Raw genomic sequence first — 25,798 nt, forward strand, 5'->3', positions numbered from 1 at the left:
GTGTCAGTTCATTACAGACGGATAGTTCAAAGTGCTCACATTCAAAATCAGACAGTTTTGGGACAAAAAAAGGTGACGAGATTAAGGAGTTACCGGCTTTGCGTGGGAAATAGTCTAGGATGACAGCAGCAAAACTTTGTGGAAATATTGAAGAGACATTCGTCTTCACAGACTCCATCGCTGGTCAGCTGGTCGAAAGAAAACCGATAAAATAACCTGGACTTGACTTGAGGCGACCTCACCTCTTTTGCTGACATTATTAACATGTGCATTTCTTTAAAGAAAACGGTAATCACGAATTTATCTTTCTTTAACCGTGTCAGAATTTAAACCTGGGGAAAACTAGAGCACAGCCCCTTCTGTAACTCGGGGAGACGCCGATTTTGTGCGCGTCTCTTTGACGCGGCCCGTAACGTAAGACAGGGTCTTCCCAGCCGGTAGAGGGCAGTGAGTTTCGGAAATGGGGGTATATTCTTGCAGCCGCACCGCCAGGACTCTCTCTGTCGCTCGGCCGTTTTAATCCGGCTCCAGTTTCCAGGTCAAGCGCAGCTGTCGAGTGGGAGCGGAGGCGCTGGAGCCGGGGCCTGGGAGAGTCTGAGTGCGCCGCGGTGTCGAATAGGGGGCGCAGCCGAGGACATGCGACTTCTCGCCGAGGAGGGCTGCAAGACAACACTGACCTCCGGGGAAGCCAGAGCGGGCTACAGACACGACCCAGTCCGCGGACTGCGGGAGCGTCGGGATTAGTTTTCTTGGCGAGGGGGAAGATCGGGTTGTGTTACTCCGGCCCTGCTCCCGGGACACAGGTATTTTGAGCGAGGTTGGTCGGACCTCGGAATGCACCGTGCGCTCGTCGCCTGGTAACCCCGAGCAGGAGACCGAGAGCCCCGGCTTGTCGGCTCTGCCAGACCCCGGTCTCCAGCATTTCATTACCATTCCTCCTGGAGGAGCAGACAGCGGGGGAGGAGTGTGCGACACATAAATACGGGACCTGGGGAAAGACAAGAAAATACGGCCGAGCGGTGACCATCATCACACCCTTAGTCGCTGATGGAGACGCCTTCAGCATTCGGACTCTGCAAAAGCCAATGTATTGCAATATCCTTTCTTTTCTGTACTTTTTTGTTTTCCGAGTATTCCCTGCCTCAGAAATACCATGCGTCTTCGTGTTAGTGAGGGAGGCACGCAAGTTGTGATAATATGCAGCGCAGGTGACTTACGCCGGACACTTTACGTCCCGTTTAAAAATGGCAATATATCTCTTAATCGTTCTTTAAAGAAAGGGGAACAAAAAGAACGGTGATTTTATATGTCGAACCGCATTGAAATATGTGAAGGTGATGTTCGATAGTCATAATCCAGCCGTAGAAACAGCTTGATCACACGATTCATTGAGTTTGTGGGCATCACCCCGGTGCAGTGTTGACAGACCGGTTGGCAGGCCGGCTTGGACCCAGTGTCAGTCAATCTGTCTTGCAGCAGCCCTTGAGGGGGTGTGTCTGATACGCCCTTGTGTCCTTATCTCTCTCCCCGCCGTCTTCAAAGGCCGCATGAACCTGGCAGTGAAAATCAATCTCCGTGCACGCAGTGTAGGTTCATTGGTCATGTGCGACATCCTGACGAAGGGCTGTAAAGCGCAGGTAGGCTCGGGGTCAGAGTGCTCTTACCTGCGGTCCGCCCTGTGTCGTTTGAAAGGAGATCTCCGACATTGACCAGGTCTGCACACGTTATGACGAAAGGCATCAGTTAGGACGGCTGTGGCGCGCTGCAGTGTCGCCGTGAGCCTTTTCATTCAAGGTTGGTTTGTGTTCAAAAACGTGTGGCTAAGTCTGTGGATCAGTGTTTACCTTTGATCCCGAAAACGTGTACCGGTGGGACGCGGTAAAGCGTGTGTAGGCATGGGCGCGGATTTGTACATGGGTGGACAAAACGTGAGGAATTATTTTTTGGCGTTAATAAAAATGTTCCGATTGCCAGAACCCTTTAAAAATACATTACCTGCAGGAATAGACGCGGGCAGTCTTTGTTCTCGTCGCTGGTGTCGCGGGGTCGCCTGGGGCTGGTGGTAGATGACTTACGGATGTGCGGTTTCCAGCTCTGTCGCTGTGGTTTGGTTGCAAGCGTACGGCAAGTCTTCTCCTTATCGCTCTGGCACGCTGAAGAGGTTAGTGCCTCATTTGTGTGAGGCTCAGGACAAGAGACATGAGGTAGCAATGCTCGAAATCTGCCCCATGCCTCCTCCTCCTCCTTCCCCACCCTCAGCCCTGTCTCCTTAACCTTCTGCCTCACACCGTGAAAGCCCAGGAGGTCAGAAGTGGACAGAAGGAGCCCAGGCTCCTCTCCCTCATCGAGTCCGCAGGGGAGTACAAGTAAGTATCTTCTCCTCTTCGTGCTGCCTCATGCAGGCCTGGTCTCCACTGTGGAAGCGGTGTCTCCGCGAACTCGAACAGAGCCAGGTGTCGTCTGGCCCAAGCCAGCGCTGCACGAGCTGTCCTCGTCTCCATTCCTGTGTTCTTGTCCTGTTTCTCTGAGGCTGTGTGCTCTGGGCCCAGGAGCAGCCGGCAGTACCCGTTGCACTTTGGCACCTGTGACAGTGCAGTAACTTTCCGGTGCTGCCAGCTGTAAAAGTCTGTGAGTGTAAAACTCGGCTTCAGGGTACACTTCCAGTAGTAAAGCACCACCTTCCTTATCTCAGTCCTCTGTCAGGGGCTTGACGGCCACAGGCCTTCCCGAGGGTCTTCTTCGTAGTGAGGCTGTGTGGGAATTGAAATGCATTCATCCAGTTTGTAACGGCTTCATCCAGTGGTGGGGGAGCTGGAGCCTGTCCCAGCAAGCAACAGGGGCAGGGTAGGGCACAGCCTGGATGGGATGCCAGCCTGTCACAGGGCACACACTCACACAAGGGCCAGTTTTGCCAGAAGCCAATTAACCCACCAGCATGTCTTTCGACGTGTGGTCCCAACCCAGGGAGAGCATACAAACTCCACACAGACGGTACCCCAGGTCCGGAGCCGAACCCTGGCCCCCAGTGCTTCGGGTCAGCAGTGCTGCTCGCTCTGCCATTGTGCTGCCCGAAAGAAACATCTGTATTTTCCATTCTGAAAAGGCTTTGGGATAGAATATTGCCTGGTTGTCAGGTGCGCTGAGACACACAGGACAGAGCAGCACTGTTTCTGCTCACTCGTTTCTTTTTAGGGGATTACAGTTCCAGCCAGCCAAGAAGCTGGGCTCATGACTTTGTTGACTCATGCAGACAGATGTTCACTCAGTTTCCATGTAATATAAGCGATTGACAGCGTCTCGTTTTTTTTTCTTTGCGAAGGGCACGAGGCTGGTGTGGACTGTCATTCTGCATCACAGGGCGATGTGCGGGCAGTGCTGTAGGCAGAGTGCCATCCCCTCCCCTAATGCCCTGTGCTCCCAGATAGAATAAAATGTTATCTCTGATAATATACTAACTAGGGCTTTTTATCAATTCGGTGTGCTGAATGCTGTCTGAAAAGAGGTCTTTGTTGTCGAGTGTGCTCATAGGCTCTTGTACAACTTGAGACCTGTAACTGTGTGGCTTTCGTGGCACAGATGACATGCAAATGGAGTGAATTGTATTGCTTGCATAAGACCTGTGTCCTTGACCTGTTCCCTGTTCTGGGGCCCTGGTGTCCCTGCCCTGTTTCAGAGTCCCGCTGCACACCATCTCTCTCCTGATGGAGGGAGGTATTAACAGGCATTGTGGTTTAATGCATTCCCTTAAACCTTTCTCCCACTGCGATCGCGACGGCTCTGTGTTTTGCTATTGTCCTTATTTTGCCGATGGCTGCAAAAGACGGGATGTTTTAAGTTTCCCATCAGCCTCGAAAAAAGAGGTCACGAACATGAAGAGGGCATTCAGCCCCTTTTCCCAGTTTGACTGCTGGGAGTTCAGGGTTCTGGGGATCTCCTCAAGTTGGTTCCCAAAAGAAGCCAGGATATCAGCTTCAACAACATGACTGGGGAGCTTGTTCAAGATTTCCAAAATCTTTTGTGTGCATCTTACCTGTTCTGAATGCACTCCCCTTCAGATGATATTTTTATGAAGTTTCTTCTGTTCTGTTAGGCAGTGTTGTTTTATCTCTGCGTTCCTCTGTCTAAGTTAAGGACCAGTATTAAAATTAAGCTATCATCTAAATGTTGCAACAGCACTGCTGCAAGACAGTCTGTGAGGTGCCACAGGTTTGCCTTTTGTAAACCATCTTCCTTGTGTGGATGTTAAGAGACAGTTTTAGTATTAATGTTTTCAGCATCAAAAGGTGCAGTGAGTATGGTGCAGAGGTACAGAATGATTCCCTAATTGTGTGCGCCAGACCAGTCGGTGAGGAGTCCCATGTGTGATGATCGGGACAGGAGTGCCTGGTTGGTACAGTACGTCATTGGTAGTGATTGATGCCACCTTTACTGCGCAGTTCTGCATTGATCTTGACCCGGAGCCCCGCCTTTTGCTTTTCCTGCAGGATTCATCCTGGTTCGATACAGAACATCCTCATTTGGAACAGTGATTTTTTGCAAGATGTGTGCATAACATTTATACTATGGAATAGAGACCAGTGAACAGGCACGTGCTTGTCCAGAATTTTCTGAACAGGAATGGGCCAGAATCCCACAGTAGACCAGCTGGTGATCAGACCTGTTGTTGACAGATACTGAACAGCATAATAAGCACAATTTGCTTATTTGTGATAAAATGTGGACCTGCTATAAAAATTATTTTCCTGATACCTTTGTGAACTTGTTGCGGTTCTTAGTGGTTTATTTTGCTGTGCGGTTGATGTGCTGAAGAGAAAGGCAGGCAGAGTTGCAGCGAACTCCAGTGTTGGGAACTCCTGCTGCGGTCTATAGTAGAGGTCTCTTGGGCTTATTATCCCTTTCAGAGCCTTGCAGGGTCTGAAGAGGCTCACATGCTTACAACCCTTCAGCTGCATTGGAGCTGTACTAATCCGCTGCTCTAGGAGAGCGAACTGTCCTGCAGTGAAGCTCTGGGAAGCTCATTTAGGTCACAGGCTGAAGACACTTGCATCTGAGCCCCTGCACAGAAGAGGAACATGAATAGTGGGACAACCTGACTCTCTCACGCCTTCTCACACGAGCGCCACGGGCTGTTTCACAGGCAAGGCCGAGGGTAGAAGACGTGCGGCGCTTGGCACACGTGCGGTGTGCGCGAGGATTCACGCCGGTCTTGCACCGCAGGCGCGCTGGTGTCCTGTGCTGAAGGGGGTGACAGCCGGCGAGGTGAACCTGTTCGCCTGGCTCTTGTCAGAGAGGGTGAAGCCGAGTTGCCTGGAATGACGCCAGCAGAAGACTTTCACTTCGATCCAGCCCTCTTCGCCAGCGAGGCCGCGGAGGGGCGGAGTGGTGACCTGGCTGGCTGACGCAGGGCTGGCTCCCTTGTGTATCTTACAGTCTTGGCTGACACAAACCTATTGTTAGGTGTGGTAGTGAGATCCCGTTCAGTACCAATTAAGTTATAAACTAAAAAAAAAAACTCTCTTTGTTTTGCAAACATTTGATAGATTGGGTAGTGCTGTCAGTTTCCCTTTTCTCCTTTTTTATGTGTATTTTTATGTGTGTTTTTTGTGTGTTGCTGCCTTTTAGCGTTGGTTGAATTTCCTGAACAGTCAGGAAAGGCGTTGTTTCGGCACAGCCGCGTGTGCCTGTAGTAGCAGCAGCACAAGCCCTCTGTGGCTGCACACCTACAAGAGCACAGTCCTGCGTGGGCGTGTCAATGCCAGGGACCTGCTGGCACTCTCGTCTGTCAACCTGTGATCGGAGGGGACTTTCAACAGGATGTGGTATTTACTTATCGCCCAAAGGTGTGCGCGTTACAGCACAGTATAAACTGTGCAAGCGAAAGAGAAACCTGAAATTCAACAGGAAAGAGAGACAAGTGATACAAATCTCTGTACCTTTTGTGCACTAGTTGAAAACCAGATATCAACAGTAGAGTGTGATGTGTGTGAGAATATCTGATTTTTGCAGTTATGTCAATGTAGGCCTGAATTTCTTGCAGGTTAGATGTTTTAGCAAATCCCGAAGCAGTGGTGAACTGTCCCGTGCCTCAGCTCTCCATACCGATCAACAGTCGCTTTCACCTGGTGCAAGGTATGTTCGTCTGCGCACTGTCCGGTGGCAAGGCCCTGTGTGAAGATAGGGGGCACAGAAAGACGTTGGTTTAAGCAGTCTTGAATTTGAGGTGTGTCCAGCCGTAAGAGTGCTGCAGAGCTGAGAGGGTCAGAAGTGAACCCGTGAATGCATTGCAGCCGAATCTCCCACAGCCGTCGCTGGGAAGCAAGTCTAGTTATTGACTTTGGAGAGCAGAGAACAGAATGTTCGTTGACAAAAGAGCAACCCAGGCAGAAAGATCTGCTCATGTTAAAGACCACAGCGATTTCGAGAGGGAGGTGCAACTAGGATTGCTTCAAGCAACACAGTACAAAAAACCCCATCTGCCTTACCCACAGGTGCAATCAGTATGGGAACTCCAGTGGTATTCTTTACTCCTTCCAGAGAAAGCTTTTGTCTTTTCCCAGGGGTTCTGCTCCCTGTTGGTAACACTGCATCAATTAGAGGACACAGAACAAAGCCCTTCATCGCTTTGTGGTGTCTTTGTCTGCTGGGCTTGCAAAACCTCTTCTGGAACTGGAGAGGACGGCCTGGCCACATGCTTGAGAGTTGTTTAGTTCTCGTGGAGAGGAGAGCTGAGGCAGACTTCCTCTGTGCTGGTTGACTGTTCATTGACCTCCCTGCGTGTGTCTTGGTTTCAGAAGCAGAGGAGGCACTTCTCATTGACATCCCAGTGAATTGTGAGTATCGTTTTGTGAGGAATAAATGCTTGCCATTCTAATCAGCGCTATTAAGATGTGCTGTTTTTCTGTCCGTGACTTTTGATGACAGTTTGCTTTAATGAAAACTCACAGATCAAGATGTACCAGCACTCTGTATTCCTCACTTCAGGTTCCTTTCCTTTTGTGTTTGAAAACTATGAGCTGAAAGCTGGATAGCAGGTGTGTAGCTCTTGAGTGTCCTCCAGGGCACAAGCCGCAGTGGTATGGGGTTGTATGGCTCATTCACAGGGCCTCGCGTGGATGCGTGTGCACTAAGGTCATCAGTTGCACACAAAACATAGGATGCAAGTCAAAACTAAAGGGGAGCCCGACTGAGGATGGGAGGCACTTCTTCATGCCAAGGGCTGTGGGAGACAGAAACTAGCAACCCAGCTGCATTATCAAAGCTCATAGTCTGGTTTCCTTCAGTAAATGGCTGGAAGAGGTTTTCAGATCAGTCTCCTACGAGCAATCAAATGAAGGGGATGGACCATATGGCCTCCTCTCATGTGCACTGTGAATGGTCTTATGTTCAGACCTTTTCCCCCTAGCAAAGACAGGTCTCCTGCAGTGTTGACTAACTTCTCCAGCATCCACGATGGCATGGAAGGATTTGCTCGCTTGAGCAGGAAGTTACAGTGTCTGCCAGGCTGCTGTAAAACGTGCTTTAGTGATAACAGTAAGGTAAATCGCTGTATATTCAATTAGCCATTTTTCTTATTCTTCTGTTTTAGGAAGTCGTTCTCGAAAGTCTGTCCTGCAGTCTTTAACGGACGTGTGTGTTCTGCAGGTGCTTAAATGTTAGTAAATTGGAGACGAGGAGGGTGTGTGGTATGGGGGTTGGACAGTTTGCCAGCTTATCGTTCTGAATTTCACAGCCCATGCTCTGATTTGCATGTGCCCCGTGCTTATTTGAAGAAGAGGTGTGGCCCGTGACCGGACAGTGCCTCTCTGTGTGCTGCAGGCTGGTGCTCTTGGCCTGCAGAGCAGGGATGGTGTAAAGCTGGTCCTTCTGTCCTTGTGCCTCACAGCCTCGTGTCGGATCCGGGTGCGAGGGGAGCGTGCTCCGGAGCTGCTGCTGGAGCTGCCGGACGATGACCGGAGCCAGGCCTTCCTGTCGCAGGTCAAAGCGGTCAAGCAGCAAGGTAGGACCGACACGTCGAGAGGCGGTCCTCCTGGCTTAGCACTGACCTCAGGGAGAAAAAAAACACTGAAGTTCGTGTCGTCCTTTTCCCGTTTTTAGTTTCTTCTTGAATTGAGAGTTTTTGGGGAAGTTAGCCTTGTAGCTGTTGCGATTATCCAAGCGAATTGAATAAATTGCTTGAAATAAAAAAAAACATACCACTATCATGTGGTCCAATGTTGGTTTTCTTAAAAGTTTGGAATCGCAGGTTGCCTGATATTCTCATATCCACATTATGAGCTGGCTTTGCGGCTGCAGCCCCTGCTCCGCTGGGAGAGGAAGAGCTGTAATCGTGATGCGTTGCGAGCTGCAGGGTGGCGTGTAGGAGCGCCCCTCGCTGTGGGCACGCACGCGCCCCTCGGCAGGAGGGCACGGGTGTCGCTCTTCGCCGGGAAGGTCAACCGAGCCCCAATCCCAGCCCTGCCCTGGTGGTGCTCAGCCGATCGTGGGTCGCCGCTTAGGGAGCAGCAGGCCTGTCTTGGCTTGGAACCTGAGTGAGAACAGGGCCACGGGGCTCTGCATGTGCGCCCCGAGTGAGGGCAGGCCCGCTGCGCTCTGGCTCTGTGTGCACCCCCAAAGTCAGGGCAGGACCATGGGGCTCTCAAGCGAATAGGGGAATACTGGGATATGGCTCTGTGTGCACCCCCAAAGTCAGGGCAGAACCATGGGGCTCCCGAGCCAATAAGAGTCCGTTGGGCTTTGCGTGCCCCCCTCGTGCACCCCCACGTGCTATGAGCGAACACCTTAGCAGGAATCCCTCTTTCCTGGGCACAGGCTGCTGTCGGGCAGCAGGGCTCAAGTCACGTGTCTCAGGCGAAGAGCCGGTTGTTCCTGTTGTGCTGATGTTGACTCCTGGTTGCCGTGGACAACAGGCGAGGGGTGAGCACGGCTCTCGTAGAGCGAGCTGCTCTGCGCCTCCTTCTGGGACTGGTCTGACCAGGGAGCAGAGCTTCCTAATTGTTTTGCACAAACGATTTCTATTTCTGGATTTCCGCGAGCTCGGTAGAGTGAGAGCTTATGATGTTGATGTTTTTATCTTTGCCTTAAGAGTCTGGTTTCAGGAAAAGTAAAAGTGTGAACTAGGCTGTTCCGAGTATCTTCCTCTCCCCTTCTCATAATGATTCTTTGTTTTTTCAAGTTGCTTTTTGACTTTCCCCAGAGTATTTGTGTCTTTGATGAGGCTTCCTTTGCTTGAGGTTATCAGAATGGTGGTGGTGGTATAATAGGCTGTGTCTGTTGTTGAAATGTATCACTGGTGTTACAATACAGACCTCTTTGGTTTGTTCATATCACTGTTTGCCTTTTTCTCTGTCTTTAATGGAGTTTATGCACAAGCAGTTAATGTGTGTTAGATTTAATTTTTAAGTATTTTTGCTTAATCCTGGAAAGTTTGTCATTACTTTTATACAGTATACAATAGTGTGGCTGTGTGTTACAGTGTCGGTGTTGTGTGTTAGTGGGTCAGAGGAGTGTGGCTGTGTGTTTCGGTGTTGTGTGTTTCAGGGTTAGAGGAGTGTGGCTGTGTGATTCGTTGTCGGTGTTGTGCGTTTGTGGGTCAGAGGAGTGTGGCTGTGTGTTAAGGTGTCGGTGTTGTGTGTTTGTGGGTCAGAGGAGTGTGGCTGTGTGTTTCGGTGTTGTGCGTTTGTGGGTCAGAGGAGTGTGGCTGTGTGATTCGTTGTCGGTGTTGTGCGTTTGTGGGTCAGAGGAGTGTGGCTGTGTGTTTCGGTGTCAGTGTTGTGTGTGGCTGTGTGTTCAGTGTCGGCGGTGTGTGTTTCAGTGGTCTCCAGGAGCCAGCCCCCAGTGAAGATGGACCCCCTAGCTCCAGTATCGGATAAGGGCCAGGTGCTCAGGCCTGCTCAGAACAACACTAACAGACTGGCCAGCGTACAGCCTGCTGCGCCCAGCACCCACGGCGTGAGGACCACCAATTCACTGCCTCACAAACCTGACCCCTTCACCACAGGTACTGTTCTCTTGGTCAGTATTGATGCATCACGTGGCCTGTGGCTCGGTGCACCTGCTTCAGGCTCCAGACATTTGAAAGGAATAGGACTGATGCCTTATATATTTGACACCAGGATTGCGTAGTGTTGCAGCATCCCATGACATGCTCTCAGGCTGTTTCCATTACCCAGTGCTTGTTCTTCTGCTACCAGTAGGATGCTGTGAATCCTTCATGAACGTCAGTAGGGTACCAGGGGTCAGCCTGACTGCGCTAAAGCAGTATTAATTTACTCTCAATCATGTTCTGGATAAATATTATAGTATTAGAAACATTATCACATTGTTGTGCTCCTGTAGCAGCTAGATCTGTTCAGGGTCTTGATCCCTGCTTCACACTTGTGGGTTTGCCCTGCTGCGTTCACCAGATCCCCGAGGTCCCTCTCAATCCCTGGCGTCCGATTTCGGCTTCGAAGAGAGTTTTGCGACCGCGTTGAAGATGGAGGAGAAGAACAATCAGCAGAACCGCCTGGGCGCCCCCCGGGAACCCCCCCCGGTCCCGCCCCTCCCGCCGCGGAGGAGCTCCAACCCGCCGAGCTCCGGCCCGGCCCCCAGGGACAGACCTCAGCCTGCGCAAGCGAGAGATGGGCCCCCTGGGAACGCTGTGAGCAAGGAGTAAGTGCTACAGCTGTTCTTATTCGCTGGCCTGACTCATTCCGGACTACCTGACTCATTCCAGAATACCTGCCAGATGAGACTCCATTTCCGTTTAATTTTGTTTTACAGTTTTGACCATAAAGCAGTCGTAGACAGTCCTCAGTGCAGTGCAAAGCGTGAGTTTGCCTCAGGTCCTTGATCATCTTTGCACCCTTGTGAAAGATTCATTATTGGATTATTTAGTTTTTTTTTGTCCATGCATTATTGTGCTTATCTGGTAACATACAAGATAATTATATTTCCTGCTTTTCCCAGTGGAAAGATTATTTTTAATCCATTTAAGTGACATCTGTCATGGACATTTTGACTTTCCCAGAAACGGAATCGCAGTTCAGAGATCAAAAGGAAGAAACGTACGGCCATGGACTCCACATTCTTGTTTTGACTGTGTTAGAGTTGCTTTTTGTGTGAGAGCTGTGTGTGGTAAGAAGCGCTCTTCTTACTGAAGAGCCCTACTGAAGAGCCCCTACTGGGGCCCTACTGTGCTTGCAGCAGTTCCAGGTTCCCAGGTGAGAGGTCACAGGCGTGGAATGACAGCCCCACCCACATGTCCAGCACCATGCGGCACATGTTTACCAGCTCCGCGGGGCAACGGGAGGGCCTGATCAAGCACCGGCTGGTGAAGAAGGAGAAGGAGTACGTGGACTTTCAGAACTTCAGGTGAGACCCACTGAGCCCAGAGACAGGTCTGGTTCCTCAAGGGCAGAGCAGTGCAGGCCTCGCTCAGTTGTTTTCAGGTGTGTGGCCGCGTGACTCACTTTGCTCTCCGGTCCAGGTTCTTCACTGGGACATGGAACGTGAATGGCCAGTACCCTGACAGCGGACTGGAGCCCTGGCTGAGCTGTGACCAGGAGCCCCCAGATTTTTATGCTATTGGGTGAGTGTCTGAACGAGAGAACAAGTAACACTAAGTACCTGGTACTAAAGGGTTGTTTCAGCCAGTTTTGCCTGTGAAAGGCATCATGGGCTGTCGGTGTTGGCTGTTCGTTTTTTGACAACTTTTCAGTTGATTTCTTACAAGTTTGCTACAGACTATTCTGTTTTTGCCAAGCAGCACCTAGTGCTGCAGGTGTGTGTTTGATCTGAGCTGAGTAAAACTGAGTGTGATTAAATGTTATAGCTTCTTTGCAGCTTCTTCAGTTTTTTAAGAGTATTTCAGCATGATACACGCATGAGCTTTTAGATTTTAATGTAGTATCGGTTGTTTTCAAAGAATCTTGGAGTTATATGCTTAGTTACGATATGATTCCTAGAATTAATTTGATCTTGATAAAAATCAAGAGCAAAGTCTTTTTAGAACTGAGTATTTCAAGCAGATTTTGCTTTAACTGATGTTTTTTAAAAAAGGAAGCAAAAACACAAACATCCTGAATCAAAGAGATGTTCCAGGAAAAGATCACCCTTTCTGAACGTGACCTGTCCTACGCAGAATCAGTTGACATGCTTTAACTACCATAATTCCACTTTTCCAGTAATGCCATTTCATTTGCAAAATTTATCTTGCTAATTCTATTGAATGCCTGACTGTCTCTCATCTGACCGCGTCGTGTCACAAGGTTCCTCTGTGCGGAATGCCAGCCGTCCGGCCATGCTGGGCTGGTGAAGTGGTGATTGGTGCGGTTGTTGGAGCTGGCCTGCTTCTCCTCTCATGTGACTCCTCTGTCTCCCAGTTTCCAGGAGCTGGACCTCAGCACAGAGGCCTTCTTGTATTTAGACTCTTCCAAAGAACAGCCCTGGGTGGACTCAGTGGAGAGGAGCTTGCACCCAAAAGCCAAGTACAAAAGAGTGAGTGCAGAGCCAGTAACCAACAAGTAAAAATAACCAACAAGATTTTTGTAATGATGTAAAGGCACGCATTGTGTGCACTGTTATTTAAGTGTTTTGAAATGTTCCAGCATTTTAGTTTCAAACATTTTAGTCTTAAACAACATACCCTATTTTAGAACCATAGCTGATTTGCATTGCATTTCATGTCCAGGTCATCAGTCATTTGTGTTTTTGTCAATTATTTTTCATGGCATAAAAACGCTGGCCCTAGTCATAACCTAGTATGGTCTGTGACACTTAGGTGTGCTTTGCCACTGTGGGAGGCAGTATCCCAGAATACCTCGGGAGAGCTCATGGTTCAAATCCTCCCCCTCCTCCCTCTCATTGCTTTCCAGATCCGCCTGATCCGCCTGGTGGGAATGATGCTGTTGATCTACAGCAAGAAGGAGCACAAGAACCACATCCGAGAGGTGGTGGTCGAGTCTGTGGGAACTGGCATTATGGGGAAAATGGTATGGCGTCCCGCTGTTTCTCAGTCAATCGCTTTGTTGTGCTTATTGCTCTGCATGGTGGAGACGGGAGGATTACAAGTTACGTAATGAAGTTAATCACCTCACAAGCCTGACGCTCCTGCTGTCTGTAATGAAATGGTAACTGCATGCTGATATTCTGGGCTAGTTTAGGCGCGGTCCTGCGTGGGCAGGGACGATGAGCAAAAACCTGTGCTTCCTGGTTTCAGGGCAACAAAGGCGGCGTGGCGGTGAGGTTTGTGTTCCACAACACCAGCTTCTGCATCGTGAACTCCCACCTGGCGGCCCACGTGGAAGACTTCGAGCGCCGCAACCAGGACTACAAGGACATCTGCGCCAGAATGAGCTTTCACCTCCAGGACTGCCCGCCGTGTAGCATCGTGAAGCACGAGTGAGTTGGGCCGGGCTCTGGATGAGGAGCACCAGTTGAACGAGACATTAAAAAAACCTAACAATTTACAGCCGCGTGGTCCCCCCCCTGGTTTGTTGTCATTGCTGTATCCTTGTGTAGGTAGTGGAACCACTGAGGCAGTGTATGTAACCCTGGTCCTGGAGGGTCTAGGTTTTACAGCTGTAATTGTACAGTGAGCACCCATCTGCAGTTTCTTTTCTCCCCCTAATGAAGGAATAGGCTGATCCAGTTGCTCAGATGGAATCTCAGTGCTCAGATGGAATCAAATGCTGAACACCGTTCGGCTTTCCAGAACTAAGGTTGCAGTTGCCCTGCACTGTTGTACTGAATATTCCCTTTCAGTGCATCTGCTGCTTTAATTTAGCATCTGCAGCTGTGCACATAAACTCTGCTTGCAGAGAGAATTCTTGTGTAACTGTTGGGTTGTCCTTTGTAGCCAGGTGCACTCCTTGCCTCACTCGCATTTGTTGCGAGTTTGTTTTTGCATGGCCTGCAAGCGATGGCGCTTAGCAACTCCCGACATCTCTGACGTGCCCTTGTTAATGTTGTTCTCCTCAGCGTGGTGATCTGGCTGGGTGACCTCAACTACCGGCTCTTTCTGTACGATGCAGCTGAAGTTAAAACACTAATTGCACAGAGGGATTTAAAGAAGCTGCAGGAATACGACCAGGTGGGAGACCTGCAGTGGAGAATTCACTAGTTCGGTCAGGGTTGCTTTCTTGGGTTCTGGGTTTGTGATTGAGTGCGTCTGTGTGGTGTGCAGTTCTTAGTGCTTTGCCAGTTGACTGTTGGAGCTTCCACCCGTCCACTTCCTGTATTTTCTTTGTTCTGCAGACTTTGGACACAGACAGCTTCTCAATTAGGTTACTGTGACTGTTGCATATTAACATTGTCAATTGTACTTCTGCAAATTCAGAAACCACAGTTTTGCAGATGCTCTGTATTGCCCACAGCTACTGTGCACTGCAAAACCACTGAAAATCTGTCAGTCCACTGAAAATTCGATAAAAATGGATATAGTCTGAATGACTTTATTTTTGGTGTTAATGAAATTCAGAGTCTTACGAATTTGTTTTTTATCTGATGAAAATTCACACGTGTTTTATTTGCTAGTCTAGTTAATGGCAGATGTATCCTGTCCAGTTCTTTATACTTTTTACATTCAGAAACAATTTTGTTCCTTTATAAGTAAAGCTAATAAATGTTTGTTTGACACAGCAAAGGAAGCTTCCTAAGTGACCTCTTGTGAAAGTGGAGTAAAGCTTGTGTGATTGATGATCCTTCGGGCCTGAATGTCAGAAGGTCTCTCTGCTTTTCTTTTTGTTTAGCTCAATATCCAAAGACAGACGAAGAGAGCTTTCACCGACTTCCTGGAGGGAGAGATCAAATTCATACCGACGTACAAATACGATGCCAAAACGGACAGATGGGACTCCAGGTCTGTGTCTGTGCTCGCTGCCAGCGTTTTATCCCGGGGGTTTCTCTGATAGGTAGCGAGAGGTTTCAAGAGAGAAGAGGAGTCCTCTCTCTGGGAGCAGGGCTGCGGTCGTGAAGAAGGGTGCGTGGTGGGGGAGTCACAGGCGCGCAGAGGTGTCTCCAGTACACCAGCAGAGCTCTTGCCACCACTCACTGCATCACTGATCTGAAAGTGTGATAACAGTGTTTGGGGAGAAGATCTTCCCTGACGCAGCGAATGACTTGGTTGGTTTCAGGGAGACTATGATTCGAAACAAGTTGATGACGCTATCTATGTCTTTGTGTTTTTATGGGTTATAGGCATGTTAATTGTCTATACACCTGTCTGGACTGCATGCTGGGAACATATCTCAAGCTAATGACATTATTTTTATGGATATACGGGAGAGAAGCACTCTAACGTATTGTCCCAAACCCGACCCCTCCATTGATTTGTATGGGAAGAGCCTCCCTTTTTAAGTCTCATGGGCCAAATGTACGCTCTTTTGTTCCCGAACCCCCCCATCCACGCGCACACGTCGCTCCATGCTGCGCCGCCCCGATCCCGGGTCTGCTCCGTTCTGTAGTGGGAAGTGCCGCGTGCCGGCCTGGTGTGACCGGATCCTGTGGAGGGGGAGCAGCGTGACGCAGCTGCAGTACCGGAGCCACATGGAGCTGCAGACCAGCGACCACAAGCCCGTCAGCTCGCTCTTCAACGTTGGGGTAAGAGCTTCTCTGCCCTCCCGCCTCTCTTCTGGAAAGCACTGTAGCTCAAGAAGAAGACCTAGAACAAGATCGTATGAAAGTTGTAAACTGCTGCACAAGTGATATTTTTTGTGCGTACTAAAGATGACATATTTAAAGGGGAACAGTGTATTTAAAGAATCTTAGAATTCCTTATTGCTGATGAAAATGCTCACAGTGCTCAAAGGCCATTTAGGTGTGCTCACATCTCCTTAAGTCCTCTTTTGGTAGTTTGTGCATGCTGTGCTGGGTCACTCTGCATAGGGCCTGAAGCTTCGTCTGTCACGTTTCATGACAAATCCTGAAATTCCACATAACAGCAGCAAAATTAGAGTTGCGTTTGTGGACCGTCCACGTGGAAAAGACCACTTCTGTACGGTGTACCTCTGCTGCCGGCTGCAGCTGACCATCAGACCTCGGCAAGGAAGAGAGATGTTGGATGTGCGAGAGGCCTGCAGCTGGTCTGTCTCAATGTTTAACGGGACGGGAATGGGATTATGGTTTTGCTTGTAGCTCAATTACGGGAAAGGCCAGTTGTGAAATATAGGAAGGAGCGTTTTGTAGGGATGGGCACTCATGTGCTTCTCTGTCGGCAGGTGAAGGTGGTGAACGAGCAGCGCCACAAGAAGGTCTTTGAAGAGATCGTGCGCTTGCTGGACAGGATGGAGAACGACTTCCTGCCGTCCTTGTCGCTGAGTCGGAGGGAGGTGAGGCTCGTGCGCTCTCGAGAGTGTGGAGAGGCTGTTTCTCTGCCTTTCGCTTTGTGCTGGGGGGAGCTCACGCCGAGCCCTCTTGTGTAGAGAGTCGGAGGCTGCGTTGGCCGCTTTTAGCGTTTGTCGATTCCCTCGCCCCGCGCAGCTCGGACATGGTGGCCTGGTGAGGCCCCCCCTTCAGCCCCGCATTGCTCTCTCCTCCGCAGTTCGTGTTCGAGAACGTGAAGTTCCGGCAGCTGCAGAAGCAGCCCTTCCTCATCACCAACGACGGCCAGGTCCCCTGTCAGTTCGCCTTCATCCCCAAGCTGAACGACACGCAGTACTGCAAGCCCTGGCTGCGGGCAGACCCCTGCGATGGCATTCTGGAGCCCAGTGAGTCCGCGGCCGCGGCCTGTGCTTTCTCTCGCTGCCGAGCTCAAAAAAGACCAAAATGGAAACGCGGTGCAAGAGGATGTGTTTCTGTTTTCTGTTTGAGGTTTATTAATTCTAGAGCTGCAACCACGGACTGAAAGGGGAACAGCGACGCTATTTTCATATTTCAGGGTTAGAAAGAATCGGTATGGATGAGTGCATTTCTAACAAATTTACAACAAAGTAAAATGCACACGGTAACTTGTAAAACCTCCAATTTACTTCACAAAATAGGTGAAATTTCCAGGTATTCACGGACCATATTCTGCAATTCAGAACAAGGCAACAAAACTTCCTGTGAGGTGAAGCAGCCCTATTACACTGTAAACAAGCAGGCTTGTGAGTCCATCTCTTCTCATCCAGTAGAAATATTGCTCTTGACTTGGATGTGGTTTTGCTTAAATGGAACGTGTTGACTCCGCATGGAGATCGCATTGGAAATTTCTGCGGTGAAATGTCTGCTGCACAACCTGTACTTATTCGCTTGAACATCACATTACATTAGTCACTACAGTGACTAGTGAGCAGGAAGGGCCGCTTCACATCACACTTCATGGGAACTCTCGTTCTCGCACATGGGCCAGACCGGGAGCTTGAGACAACATGGCGAGTTACAGTACCTTCATGAAGTTCGCAATTTTGTGCTTGCTTCTATACTGTCGATGTATTTATTTTGTTACCAAGATCTAATAACCGGTCTGACTGCGGGGGGGACTGCAGTTCCCCTTTAAAGTGCGTTTTTCCGAGAGCTTTTCTCGGAGCTGCGCCTTTCACCGGGGTCTCGCCGAGCCTGTCGGTTAACCGCGGCCCCCCGTGCTTCCGCAGACGAGACGCTGGAGATCTTCCTGGAGGTGTACGTCAGCAAGGACTCGGTGACCATGCTGAACTCCGGCGAGGACACCATCGAGGACATCCTGGTGCTGCACCTGGACCGCGGGAAGGACTACTTCATCACCATCGGGGGCAACTACCTGCCCAGCTGCTTCGGCACCTCGCTGGAGACGCTGTGCCGCATGAGGAAGCCCATCCGAGAGATCCCCATCACCAAGCTCATCGACCTGGTGAGCCCCGCGGGCCCCGGAGCGCTCGGACCTGCTCCGCCTGTGACTGTGGAGGGCCGGGGTACAAAAGAGTAGACAGCTGGGAGTGTGTGTTGGTAGGCGCACTGCAGCCGGGAGGCGTGTGAGGACAGGACGCACACGTGTGCCGGGCGGGCGAGGCTGATGTGAGGTGAGCAGCCCAGCGCCCGTGAACCATGTGAGCAGTCCAGGGGGGAGGCATTGTTGTGACGGACTTGCATAGCTCTGGGTGATAAATAGGGGTTAATGTAGGAACTAAACTCATGCTCTCTTGTTGCCCCTGTGGGGAGCACAGAGGTCGCACACAAGAGGGGGCTCGCACCCTTCTGCCTGTGTGCTTGGCAGGAGCTACATGAGAACCTCGCTTCCAGGAGTTGCCTGTTGAAAGAAGCCGGGGTATTCCAGGGGACCACACGGTTGGACAGCTTGTTCCAGTCTCCCCCAGCCCAGGAGCTCTTTTGTCCCTTCTTTTCTTCAGCGTTACGTGCATCAGGCTTTCCATCCGTCTGTAATTGCTGGCCGCAGCAGGGGAGGGACGTGCAGAAGTCTCTGGCTTTGCACGAGCCAGCTGAACTGTGGAGGCATGCATGAGTGATTTTGATGAGGAAGTTGAGGTATTTTTAGAAAGTAGTTGCTGATTTCAGCTGTTGCACTTCTTTGCGAGGGATCCTTAACTGCGCAGTGGAAGAGGGACCTGGGAGACATCCCCTGCTTTGTGTCTCTGCCGAAGTGAGCTCTTAGAAATGGGAGAGGACCTGGCTGCATAATGAAGTTGTTGAAAAGGGGATGGAGCTGCAGAGATATTTCTGCAGTGGGTAGTTAGTTCTGTCTGCCTGCAGGTCTTGTGCAGGGTGGTGACATACATCTACATACTTCCTTATGCCTGGAGTGCAGGTTCTGTAAGATGTTGCGCAATGTTTCCTTTACTGTGCCCTGAGGTTTCTTAGCTCAGCGCACTTGTTGGCGGCTGACGTCTGCCTCAGTGTGGAGCAGCTGCACGTTGAATAACCACCACACCTTTTTAGATTCTTATCTTTATTCCTCTGTTTCTGCTTAGTTGATTTTCAGTATGAATGTTTAATAAAAGTTGTCCTTTTACTGTCTTAAAAGTTGTAGTTTCCTGTCCTTAACTTCTGATTTAGAGCTGCACTTCTGCATTTAATGTCTTGCTGTGAGGTGTGTGTGTGTGTGTGTGCTTTTAAATGAAGAGCGCTTCACAGTCTTTTTTTTCAGAATGAGGATCTTCTGTCTTTCTGCTAATCGATCTGATTTTGATTTTTTTCTTCTCTTGTTTTCCCCTCTCCCTCCCTTGATCGCTGTCGATCACTCCCTCTGTCTGCGCTGCTCGGTGCTCAGGGAGAAGATAGCTGTCTGGAGAAGGTAAATGCTCAATGCCTCAGTGTGTGTGCTGGCACGAGCCCTGTGTTCTCCGAGGCGCCAGGCCTCTCGGGCTCAGCAGCCCTGCCAGTGCAGGGGGTCCCGGCCGACTGCTCTTCACCTGCAGTGACCTGCTTGTGTGAGAGATCCGAACCACTCAAGAGAGTTTCTGGTGGTTGTTGGAATTTAAACACCCAGTTTGAATGGCACTGGACCCCATTTTAAAAACAAATTCACCTAAATTTAGAGTTTAACCCTGCCAGATGAATTGCTAATTAATTAGTAATAACAAGTTTGGCCAAAAAGCAAGGAGTCTCTCTCTTGTTCCATTGGGCGGTTCTGCCTGTTCCTCTCCCTCCCTCTGGTTTCTTGGTAAGAATTGCCTCTCCTTGCTGCGTAGTTCTTCTCTGGCAGCGCTGTCAGCTCTTGTAAACGCGTGGCGTGGGGTCCTCTCGTTATCCACTCAGGATGCGTTTTGCTGACTGTGGTATGTTCTCTAATAACTTTTGAGCTCAGGATCTGGGAGTAAAAGCCATGTTCTTCCTCAAGGTCATATTATGTTAGTAAATACTTCTTTGAAGCCAGCCCCTGTGTTAGTCAGACAGCTTATCAGTCTTTCCTACTCAAGTTTCCTTTGACTTAGTAACCCTGTCACAACAGACTATTTGTGTTCCCTGCCGTGGCGAATCCCTGGGTTTCCATGTACAGAGCTTGGAAATGTACAGTAAGCAAAGTATGAAAACTGGGCTTTTCCAAATTGCAGATCTTTTTTTTAAATTATTGTTTTGTTCGGTTTCTGGTCCAGGAAAGACCAGAAAATCAACATCTTGGCAAAAAATTATAAGGCATATCAGAACTTCAGCTATAGAAACAGAAGACCTTCGTGCTACGCGCCTCTGAAATGAGTGAATTGTCCTTGTATTGAATCAGGAGAGGACTCGAGTCAGCCACCTCCTCGTGGACAACGCTGAGACGGAAGACAAGCCGCTGAAGATTCCCAAGGAAGTGTGGCTGCTTGTAGACCATCTGTTCACCAAGGCCTGTCAACAGGTCAGTCTGCCCAGCGCCATAGCGTCCATGCTCTCGCTGGTGTGCACGAGTTGGGCACTGAGGCACAGGCATTAACAAATAGAGTAACTCTTTCCTGTGGCTGTTTCGATTCCAGGAGGATCTCTTCCAGACACCTGGGATGCAGGAAGAACTGCAGAACATCATTGATTGTCTAGACACCAGCATTCCCGACACCATCCGTATCCTTTTAAATGGATCTGCGATGGGAACGTCCCGTCCTGCTCCCTGGGCTCGCAAAGGGAAGGAAACGGAGAAAGTAGCGGGTTGTAGATTTTACTTGGAAGACCCAATAATGATCATTTCTAGCTCCGAAGCTGTAGTATTGCTTTTGTGGAAAACAGCCTTAAAGAGTCTATCCCGTTACGGTTTCTTAAAACCCACAAATAGCAGAACTAGAATCTTTTAACACAGGGGTTTGGTTCCATCTGGTTGAACGCCTTACAAGCCTGCTCTGCCCTGTGCATGTTTTTGCTGCAGGAGGTTGTTAATTGAGCTAGATTGTTCACAGGAGCACTAGGAGCACTTGGAGCGCTGTTCTTCTTGTGTGTCAAGCTCCTTAACAGACCTCAACCAGCTGGCAGCAACCACTCAGTGGCCGAGGCTCTGCTCATTTTCCTGGAGGCTCTGCCGGAGCCGGTGGTCTGTTACGAGCTGTACCAGCGGTGCCTGGACTGCTCACACGACAGCCGTTTCTGCCGCCAGGTGAGTTCCTGCCCGTGCGGGACGTCCCGCCTGGGGCTCCACCTGAACCCCAGAGGGCCTTTTGCTCGACACGGCACGTTCTTCTCTCCTCGTTGGTGAAATAAGCTGTGTGTCTGCCAGGCACTCTTGCAACAAAGGTGGTTTAATTATGTCTGGGATTTCTGTTAGTGGGTATTTTATCTCCTGAAGCAAATTTTCAAAACATTTGTTGCAGGCTGCACGTACTGCGCTTTAGCTCATCAAACGCTGTAGGCAAGTTGTTCTGACTTTTTTTTGTTCTGTTCTTCTGCTCAATTGTAGCTGATCTCCCAGCTGCCTCGAGCTCACCGCAATGTTTTCCGGTACCTCCTGGCGTTCCTGCGAGAGCTGCTGAAGTACTCGCAGCACAACAACCTCACTGCCAGTCTGATCGGTGAGTACGGTCGGGCCCGGAGTGCCACCACACTGGCTCCTCGCGCACCCAGGCCGGCCGCTTGCTCTGAGCGTCTCCTCTCGGCGGTCTGCGAGCGCTGCACTCTTAACTTCAAACTCATTTAGCGAGTATTTTCCTTTGCAACGTATATTGTGGTTTTCTTGAAGATTTCCTAGAATTCAGGGTTGGACATTCTAAAAATGAGCGTCTTCATTTTCATTAATTAAAAAAAAATCGTTCTGGGGGCCAGATCTTATCAGCTGTGTCTAGCGGAGGCCCGTGGTCCAAGACTGATGGCAGATGGGCCCAGGTGGACAAGCTGAAAATGAAGTGGAGAGCCTGTCTCAGCCAGCCAGATCAGCCTGAGCTCTCGTGGTGCGAGGGTGTCTTGATACGTGGTCCAGGCATGGTCTCGGGCAGTCCCTAATATGAGTAAAATGAATGGAAATATGTTTTTTCCCCTTGTGCTGGTGCCGTTGTGTCATCAGTGGAAGAGGTTTTAAGTAGAAGAGTTTGTTCAGAGATGGAGGCCCGACTCTTTTGTTTCTCTTCCCTGCACAGCCACGCTGTTTGCCAGTCTTCTCATCCGGCCTCCCCCGAACCTCATAGGCAAGCAGACGCAGCAGGACCGTCAGAAAGCCATAGACTTCATCCTGGGCTTTCTCATGGGCGGCGACGACGAGTGAGGGCGCCTGGGGTCGGGGGTCGTCCCCAGCCTCCGTGTAGGGGCAGCAGCGCCGTGGTGGAGCGGAGCTGGGCGAAGGCCAGCTGGCTGCCGCTGGGGCCTGCTGGTCGTGGGCCGGGCACTGGGCAGGGAACCGCAGAGCAGGAAGAAGGTTGGGTCCCCCTGTATGGTCCCAACATGACCGCTGTGGTGCACCTGGAGACGACGTAGCGCCCCGATTCTCATCCGTTCCACTCCGGCAGCATCACTTCCACTGTTCCTGGTCTCTCCCTGCTCCCTGAGGCCTGTTTCTCAATGCTAGGTGACCATCCACAGTTTAAACGGCCACCGAAGCCTATAAAGGTTTTAAATCAATGCCATTGCATTGCCACTGTTATACAGAGCTGTGGCAGTGGTTTGCATCACTTCGAAACCTCAAACACTTCCCCTGTCCTTGGAGTCAAATCCGCTCGATTGCATTAAATCCATCTTCCCAGTTCTGTGTGGAAGGTTGGGTGCCCATTTTGTGCCAAAAGTTCCTGATCTGTTGAGTCCGAATGTGTATATAAATGCCCATAAGTAAAAACACCATAAATATCACACTAAAGCCATCACACTAAAGGTGGTGCCTTCTGCACTGAGGGTTCATGCTGCTCATCTGTATCGGGGTGCAGAAAAACTGAGTTTCTCGAAGAACTCGAAGGAGCTGCCTGTGGTCCAGCTGAGCCGGCCTTGGACAGTAGCAAGGAAACCTTCCTGGAAAAAAAAAAAACATGGAGAGTAAACTTTGGTCTTGAGGCCCTTAGAAGAAATCGAGACAATCATCTACCGCCTGTGCAGCGAGACTCCTTGAAAGCTGCCCACCACAGAGCTGGTCTGGGCGAGAGCTGCCAGGAGCTCCTCCCGGTCCGTCGTTTCCACCCGGCCCGCTCCTCCTCTCCCGCGTCCCGCGGATCTCGCTGAGCTGTTTTGTGTGTCGTGCTGTTGTGGATGTGGGCGCGCGTGTGGGGAGGGTGGCTGTTCCTGTCGCACTGCTGCTCAAGAAGAGGGGAGTGAGGTTCTGGGAGAGCTAAACCGAGCACTGGGGCCACTGGGGCGTTGGCTCGATGGCAGAGTGTTTTTCGCCGCATTGCGATTGCTCCCCAGAGAGCACAGCTGTCCTGTGACTTTCCCCTGTGCTCCAGCCTCACTCTTCCACGACGTCACCATTCCTGAAGCCTCCCGCCCACGTCTTTCTCGGAATATTTCCATTCCAGCTTTCTTGAAAGATGGTTGCTGAAGACCTGCCCCGTGGCGTCGACGTCTTAATCTCTGCTGCAGCCAGAGCAGCTGTTTCCTTGTCCTGCAGTGTGCTGTTGGACTGTGTTGTCACACTGTTCTGTGGTGCAAGAATGTTTTCTGTGCATATGTATGTCTTTGGGACTGTGTGGCGTGTAGATGGTATGATAAAAACATTTCGTTTACAGCTTTTGTCTCCTTGTGTATGAGCACGAGAGGGCCTGGGTGAAATTCACCCTGAGCCAGGCTGTCTGGGATCTAGGAAGCTCTCAGCAGTTTCAGCAGTGATCGGCCTCTGACTGCCGAATGTGGGTTTTAATGTGAAATACAGTCATGTTCTTATCACTGACTGTATTACATCACTTACAATTAATTTACAAAAATCTGCAAGACTATACCTATGTGAATGTCTAATGCCAAGATGGAAATACCTAGATTGTTTTAGAAACCCATTTCCGTAAAACTCGAGATTAGACTGCGGTCTGGGAATGATTAACAGGGCCGCTAACAGGCAGTTCCCTGACTGAGGCTGTCGTACAGAAACACTCCAGCGTCGGTCCCGTACTAGAAGCTCAACATGCACTGAGATGTATTGTGTGTACATGTGGGGCTTGTCTGGGGTGGGGGTAAATGTTAAGGTTGAGAATTTCTTTCCAAGTGTCACAATGATGTGCTGTATGTACAGTTTTTGTTTTCTTCTCTCAAAAACTCTGCCCTGAAATGCAGTTAAACTATTTCTGCAAGGGCTCTGGCTTGCAGTGTGCTGTGTGGAAGTATTTCTCTTGAGCTGTTGCGAGACGTACTGTGTTCAGCTGAACTCTTGTCGGAGACCAAAACGAGCCAGTCGTGAGCTTTGAGACAAAATGACCATTCTTCTCCCTTCATCACCCACAGTCCTAAGTGGGGTCATGAGGTGGGTCACGCCAGTCTCTCGTGAACAAGGCTGGCAGAGGCAGGCACCTGGCACACTAAATGTTTTCAGCATGCTGTGAAAATCTATACCTTTATATAGTTAATATCGAAATCTGTTATTATTTCGAGTGCCAGGTTGCATTTTGTTCCCTGTCCCGTCTGGCTCCAACACTACCTCCCCTGGCGCATCACTCATCCCTCGGACAATGCTATGCCCTTCCGCAGGTCTGCGGTATGGCGGTGTCCCGTGTGTTAGTGACTTCATCGTTTTGTCTCTGGTCCAGCCTGCGAGAGTCCTCCCGTGTGTGTGTGTGTCGCAAGAGCCTAAGGAGGCCAGTGCCATTACCGCCAGCCAGTCATGTTGCTTGCTGTTTGTTGACAGTACACCCGTCGAGCCCACGATTGGTGTGATGTGCTCTGCTGGGGGCACACCCGCTGGTGTCGCGCAGCTGTGCGGGCAGACAGACCCCTGACGAGCGCTCCTGCCCCTCGTGATCGTGACGTTGCAGTTCGCTGCTGCAATGCAGTGGCCTTGCTGTAGTGTGCCGGGTTAGTGCCCTCAGGCTCCAAACCTCAAATCTCCCGCTCAGTCTGGGCATCTTCGCCTCGCAAGTTATTTTTAGCAGCTGCCGAGGGCACCGTTTTACCCTTCAAATATTTGATTCTCTAGGCATCTGTATTGTCATTATGGTACATAATGTTTAAGAATTCACTTGCACACCTGTTGTTTTTAAATTCTATTGTGTATCTTTTTTTGGTACTTTTTAATTTATTTCATGGGAATAAAAGCTAAAAAAAACTAGAGAAACTGCTTGATTTCTGCCCCTTTGTCTTTCTGTAGCCCTCGTGCCGGAGGGGCAGTTCACTTGCTCTGGGCCGGGGAAACGGGCTCAGGAGAAGGCAGCCAGGTCCACGATGGAGACAGGTCTCTGGGCCGGCGTACTGCGGGCCCTCGGGTTTTGATTTCAGGCCCATAGGTGTAAATTCTACCTCACAAGGACTTCAGGCCCGAAGGAAGGTGCCCCTGCAATGAGTCTCTCATGCTGGCAGGTGAAGTTCCTGGGCCGTCTGGTAGCATTTCATCACCGCGCGCGAGGGGCTGTGCAGGCGCGCGCTGAACTCGACACCCTGCGGCTCTCATCGGGCCGCTCGCGGGGCGCAGCACACTGGAGCCGTGAGCAGCCCCAGCGTGAAGTAGGAATTACTCCTGCCTCCACCTTTCAACCCCGCCGCAGACAGGGGCACACCTGCTGTTTGAACTTGTGGTCCAGTATGTAAGAAACGAGCTCTAATAGCGAGTGAGTGAGACCAATATCTTTTAATTGTTGACCTATACTGTATGTTCCCACTTATAGGGCTTCAACCTCACATCTGGAACTGGTTAGTTTTTCTAACAGGCTCATTTTTTGCTGTAGCTTTTAATTAAACTGCAAGCCTGTAGTTAAGACTGTCAGTCACTTAGTTGATTGCTTTGTGCACGTTACTTAGTAACGAGACCGTCAAGCATGTAGATCTAGAAAGTGCATGAAAGTCACCGTCTTATAGTCACCTTGCAGGAGGTCTGTACTGGCTTTAAGAA

At 50.2% G+C, this 25,798-nt stretch overlaps 1 protein-coding gene across 2 annotated transcripts; it reads left to right on the forward strand.

Annotated features, from left to right (window-relative positions):
• Nucleotides 1–447: 447 nt before the first annotated feature.
• On the forward strand, nt 448–25,027 carry ocrl (OCRL inositol polyphosphate-5-phosphatase). 2 transcript variants are annotated; one of them, XM_088924771.1, is made up of 24 exons: nt 448–1,095; nt 2,287–2,366; nt 6,038–6,129; nt 6,792–6,830; nt 7,883–7,996; nt 9,812–9,997; nt 10,404–10,650; nt 11,185–11,352; nt 11,468–11,569; nt 12,363–12,477; nt 12,855–12,971; nt 13,199–13,380; nt 13,960–14,071; nt 14,730–14,839; nt 15,444–15,579; nt 16,197–16,307; nt 16,520–16,685; nt 17,550–17,785; nt 19,160–19,183; nt 20,111–20,230; nt 20,346–20,430; nt 20,826–20,953; nt 21,254–21,365; nt 21,927–25,027. In XM_088924771.1, exons 1-24 carry the CDS (start codon nt 1,048–1,050, stop codon nt 22,049–22,051), a joined length of 2,955 nt encoding a protein of 984 aa, XP_088780897.1. In that variant the 5' UTR covers nt 448–1,047; the 3' UTR covers nt 22,052–25,027. The 2 variants fall into 2 exon arrangements, with proteins under 2 accessions (XP_088780897.1, XP_088780898.1); XM_088924772.1 differs by lacking the exon at nt 19,160–19,183.
• The last annotated feature ends 771 nt before the right edge of the window (nt 25,028–25,798 follow it).

This window comes from Atractosteus spatula, chromosome 9, assembly GCF_055471065.1.
Source record: "Atractosteus spatula isolate fAtrSpa1 chromosome 9, fAtrSpa1.hap1, whole genome shotgun sequence".
NCBI classification, from domain to species: Eukaryota; Metazoa; Chordata; class Actinopteri; order Semionotiformes; family Lepisosteidae; genus Atractosteus; species Atractosteus spatula.

Coding starts and splice junctions, on each gene's coding strand:
- ocrl (XM_088924771.1), top strand. CDS start 1,048: ATGGAGACGCCTTCAGCATTCGGACTCTGCAAAAGCCAATGTATTGCA. Junction 14,840..15,443: donor ACGGACAGATGGGACTCCAG/GTCTGTGTCTGT, acceptor TCCGTTCTGTAG/TGGGAAGTGCCGCGTGCCGG. Junction 16,308..16,519: donor TGTCGCTGAGTCGGAGGGAG/GTGAGGCTCGTG, acceptor TCTCCTCCGCAG/TTCGTGTTCGAGAACGTGAA.